General features: G+C 40.6%; 1 protein-coding gene across 1 annotated transcript in view; it reads right to left on the reverse strand.

Annotated features, from left to right (window-relative positions):
- Positions 1 to 852, reverse strand: part of kcnk5a (potassium channel, subfamily K, member 5a) — a 19852-nt gene extending 19000 nt beyond the window's left edge. Inside the window, exon 1 of the mRNA XM_019876828.1 lies at positions 339 to 852. Coding sequence (XP_019732387.1) covers positions 339 to 524 — 186 coding nt within the window. The 5' untranslated portion in view covers positions 525 to 852. The remainder of the gene's footprint in view (positions 1 to 338) is intronic.
- Between the last annotated feature and the right edge of the window lie 4148 nt (positions 853 to 5000).

Genomic DNA, 5000 nt, shown 5'->3' on the forward strand with positions numbered 1-5000 from the left:
ATAGTGGAGCAGAGGTGACATTGTGGTGGTGAGATGGTGGACCACATCAAATAGCTTCAGAGCCCGTATAGGCTTGTACCGGCGATGCATTTTGGGTCCCAGCTTAAGCCAACTAAACGCTGATCTACAGTATTGTATGTATAGTATGTCAAAATGCAAACCCCGGGGCTGCAAAATTAAGCCCTGCATTCACAATAGCAATGACTTCATTGAACGCCAAGAATAACTGACACCGGCAATTCATTCCATAGCAGATTCCCTTCACGAAAAAAAGTTCACCCATCTCTCACGAGTCATTAACTCAAGTGTCGGCTGAATGACTAACTTATTATTCATACCTGTAGTATTTTTTCCAAGTCATCTTTCGTCAGACAGGGGTAGTCCTTAAGTATGTTTTCCTTTTGCAGTCTATAGTGCTTTGCGGCCAGCTTCCAATTGGGCTCCTCCAGCACTTGAAAAATAGCTGCCCCGATGGACAGGTAGAAAATAATTGCAGAAGTCAACAAGGGGCCTTTATCCACCATACTGGTGTGCTGTGACTTCTAAGTGGGGGAGAAGAGGGGGGAAGTAGGGAGGGGAAGGCTGACAGCAGCGGTAATAGGAGTGCAGCTCAAGCAGTCATTGTCGGAGGACGTTGGAGTTTTCTTGTTCCACGTCAAGTTTATGGAGAGTCGACGCGCGCCACACTTGACAGCAGTTGTCCTCGCGACATAGCCCAAGAGGTTCACAAGATATTGTCCCCACCAGATCAAGTGCAGTCACTCTGCTATTGTTTCCACGTGCAGCCGGAGAAATAGGGTGAAGCCGGAGTAGGAGTGGAGAATTTCTCTCAAGATCCGCCCAGAAAAAGAGGAGGGAAAAGGTTCGAAAGCGACCACGAGGAGGAGTGGGGGTGTTAACTTTTACTTTGCTGTGTGCCCCTTTTGACTGCTTTTGACAGGTGTGCGCTTCGCAGTGAGTGGATCCACCACAAGATTGAGCGGTCGGCAAGACTCAAGTATACTGTAATTCTTGACTGAGTCTGACCAGCGGTGGCAACAGTACTCGCACTATTTAAGCAGAAGTACGTTTGTATAAAAACATGGGGAACATTAAAAAACAAAAAAACAAGTACAGACACTGAAATATAGACCTACTACATAAGTAAATATAAACGTCTTTTTTTTTTTTTACTTATACACAATTTCCGTTTTGATAACTTGGCACAATGTGAAAAAGGTTGAAGTGGGCAGTAGAGATGCTCACATTAATTCATACCTGTCAACTTGTACGTTTTCCCCGTATTTTATACGTTTTTTTGATCATTTCAAACCATGTACGGCATATTACAACTTTTATACAGAAAAGAAAAAAAACAATTGTGAACCGATCTCACAAAGACCATTTTGGCTCAAATACAGATCGTCTCACCTGCTGGTAGCTAACGACAATGCCGTCGTCGATCGCTACTATTGTCACGGCAAACCAGCAAAAGTAATCCTCAATCGTTTTATTTTTTTTCATCGCTGCGTACGGTCGGATTGATAAAGCATGATGTGCGCATGCGCAGTAAACCGTTGTATGGGTCTGTTGCTTTGTAAGGCGAATCGTAATCATTTATAAGGGCAGCTATTAGCCGAGGTTGACAGGTATGTTAATTTGAGTGATAGTTGATATCAGATTTCTGACATTACTTGACATTATTTTTTTTTACACTTGTATTCAGCGTTTTAAACTGCGTCCGTGTTTCAAGTTGTTTTCAACCAAGAGCGAGTTATTTGGCTTGACTAGTCTTAGAACTTAAAGAACAGAGAAACCTAAAAAAAAAAGTTAATTAGCAAATTTTAAAATATTCAACTTACAAATATAGGGTTTGCACAGTGTACAACACAAGGCCAAGGATTAGAATAACTTTTTTCTCTGGATCTGTTGTCTTTGTTGTTATTGATCCATGATTCACGTTCCTCCATGATGTTGCTGATGCCCCTGTTTTTTCCACCTTTCAATAACCCAAGATCTCAATCAATCAAGGTCTCAACCATGGTTGACTTCTTTCTACAGAATTGAAGACTTTTTTTACGTTGTCATCTTTTCTGGAGGTTCAAAACGTTACAAACCTATTTTGAATAAAGGAGTAGAAATTTGTGAGGAAAAGTAAGACGTCAGAAAAATAAGTACAGTACTCACAAACCACACAACTACCTGAAACATCTACACAAATACATTAAACAAAGTACAAACACTGGCTCAGGACTTTTTGTGTGGCACTTGAATAGGTTGTCGCCTCCTCCCACATTTCCCAAATGTCTGCCATACATTTAACAATATTCTGAACTGGTATTGCCTGAATCAAGCAGTTTTAACTTGAACAATGACAATGGCGTGAAGGTGATTTGCAGCATACTAGCATTTAACCATTCTTGTCACACAAGGGAAAGTGAAGTAATTCACTGTTCAATATAGAATCACTGAAAACACACTAACTTTTTGATGATGCAGCATCGGTATCTTGCTCAAGTACACTTCTACATGGTACCAAGGGCTGAGGACGCGAATCACAACCATCAGGTTGGAAGACCACTCTTCCACCTGAACCATTCAGCCCCTTTATCTGCTCTGTCAATGCCTCTTCAAGTTGGTGATGTGTGCTCACTCATGTCTGCTCAAAGAATTCTATTCATTTTTGTATACTGCTTATCCTCTCTGTGCTCAAGCTGTCACGGTGAGCTGTGTCATTTTATATTAAGTGTTCTTTTGATGGCGCTGCGGGCACCCGCAGTGGCTCCTCTTGTTGTCTTGTTGTCTGTTTAAGAGGGAGGAAATTTCATCAAGTACATTTGAAAATGAAGTTGTACTTGACTTGACTTGTCAGCTGACTTTGTGCGAGAGGTGGGGTGAGCCCTGGACTGGTTTGGAGCCAACACAACACAACACAAACACATTCACAGTATTTGTCTTACTTGGTTGTTGTTTATGTCTGTGCTGTCATTGCCTGGTGTTAACGCTTGTTAAGTTACGAGTGCAATTAGTGCATCCCTTGTTTCATGTATTGTCAAAATTCATCTGTATTGACATGTGTCGCATGAAATGTACATGGAAACAGACAGTAAAATAATGGGATCTGAAAATTTAATTGGAACTGGGCACTTGGACCTGCAACTGTAACTGCTTCAGCACAGAAACAGGGAGATAAATCATTGCACACCTGTTCATGAGCTTGGGCATGAACAATCATACTGTGGACTCTGACTTTTTATTCATATGTGGTGGTTATCATAGATTACTCACCAGAGGAATGATAACATTGATGATACAACACTTATAGGTTGGGCAGCCATACACAAGCAACCATGCCATGCCCACACCCTCCTCATCCAATCTTGATAGGACCGGGAAAGATTCTTAGCATGGGCTCAAAAATGCTAAGACACTCTAGTTTGAAATGTAGAAGTGCACTGCATTTCATACTTTGAACCCTCATGTATCAAACTAAGAAAATGGTATGGCAATAAAATCACAGTTTTAGACCCATTCCCAAGATGCCTTTTATTCCAAAGATTATGGAAAAAGTCTGGTAGAACTCAGCTGAAATTTTGTTTGGATGAGCGTCACGTCATGGAGGTTCGCTAATTTGATTTTACAAGTTTTTAATGACATCCTCTTGGCTAATGGGCCTGGATTCCACGTATGTGTGTCTTGTTTTGTTGAACCTTACTGCAGAGTTTAAAACGGTGGTGGACCACAGCATTCTGTTGGCTCATATGCGTTACAAGGTGGGCATTCGTAGTAGCGCTCAAGAGTGTCTTAGATCCTATTTGGCATGCAGCATTTTTTGTCTTAGCCTTGGTTGCTCTGAGTTTCCCTCTGCCTCATTGTCATATGGTCTTACACAGGGGTCGATGTTGGGCTTTGTAATGTTTTCATTGTATTTGCTATTCCTGGGTTCCATCATGTTTTTAAAGTGCTCTGTAAATAAAGTTGAGTTAGCAACGCTTTTCAGTAAGCTTGGAGGCACTTTTACAACAAAAACTACAACCACATATCACAGTACAGTATTGTATTATGCAGTGCTGTCCTGCAACATTTTATTTAAGAGGCTTAAGAACAGGAGACAGTCAACAAACTTTGTGCATAAATGAATTATTTTGCACAAAAAGTTACTTGCAGGCTAATCGAAGCAAAGTTGTGCATGCATGTTGAATTGCTGTTCAAAACGGCATCCTGAGCCACTTGCCTTTGCTTTAACTTGTTTAATTGTAGTTCACAATACAGTAGACTGCCCGCTGCATTTGTCTTCATATCCAAATATTTAGAAAAATATTTTACACGTTCAACGTTGTAGTTACATTTTTTCCAAATGTACCTTTAGGGATACCAGGAGAGCTTCCTGTACTGTATCATGTAAATAATACAATACAATACATCTTGATTTATATAGCGCTTTCACAACAGCTGCAGCTGTAACAAAGCGCTTAACAAAACAGTTTACATAAAGTAAAACAATAAACACAAAACATAACATAAAACACGGACAGTCGTGCAATCCTAACCACTTTTCCCTCATGCACTTTGTTGTTTGAGATGAAAGAGGAGCGACAGTAAATGTCCACAGGCAGACACTCTATGTGACTGTCAAATGTAGAACACTCTCTTCAGTTAGAAGTTAGAACCCCATGATCATCGCTGTCACAAGATTTCAATATATGCTTGTGGTGTAACTGTGTGAGTGTCTCTGGGAATTCACGGCATGCAAGACAAGCCGACATTGCATCATCATCCCTGCTATTTGATTTTCCTGAGGCAGTTTTTTTCCTTTTTTTTAACCAAGTCTGGTTATGTGCACGTTTAAGTGTGTTATTTTATGCTGCGTTCGGAGGGCAACTAATTTAGAAACGTGTAATGTTCTTTGAGAGAATTTTTCTGTTATGCTGCAGAAAGCTCTTTCCTGATACAAGAGACCTGAATTACAGATTGCTCTGTGGGTTTCTGAGATCCCCAAATATAGATCCATGTTGGACTTT

This window comes from Hippocampus comes, unplaced genomic scaffold (assembly GCF_001891065.2).
Source record: "Hippocampus comes isolate QL1 unplaced genomic scaffold, H_comes_QL1_v1.1 scaffold107, whole genome shotgun sequence".
Taxonomy (NCBI): Eukaryota; Metazoa; Chordata; class Actinopteri; order Syngnathiformes; family Syngnathidae; genus Hippocampus; species Hippocampus comes.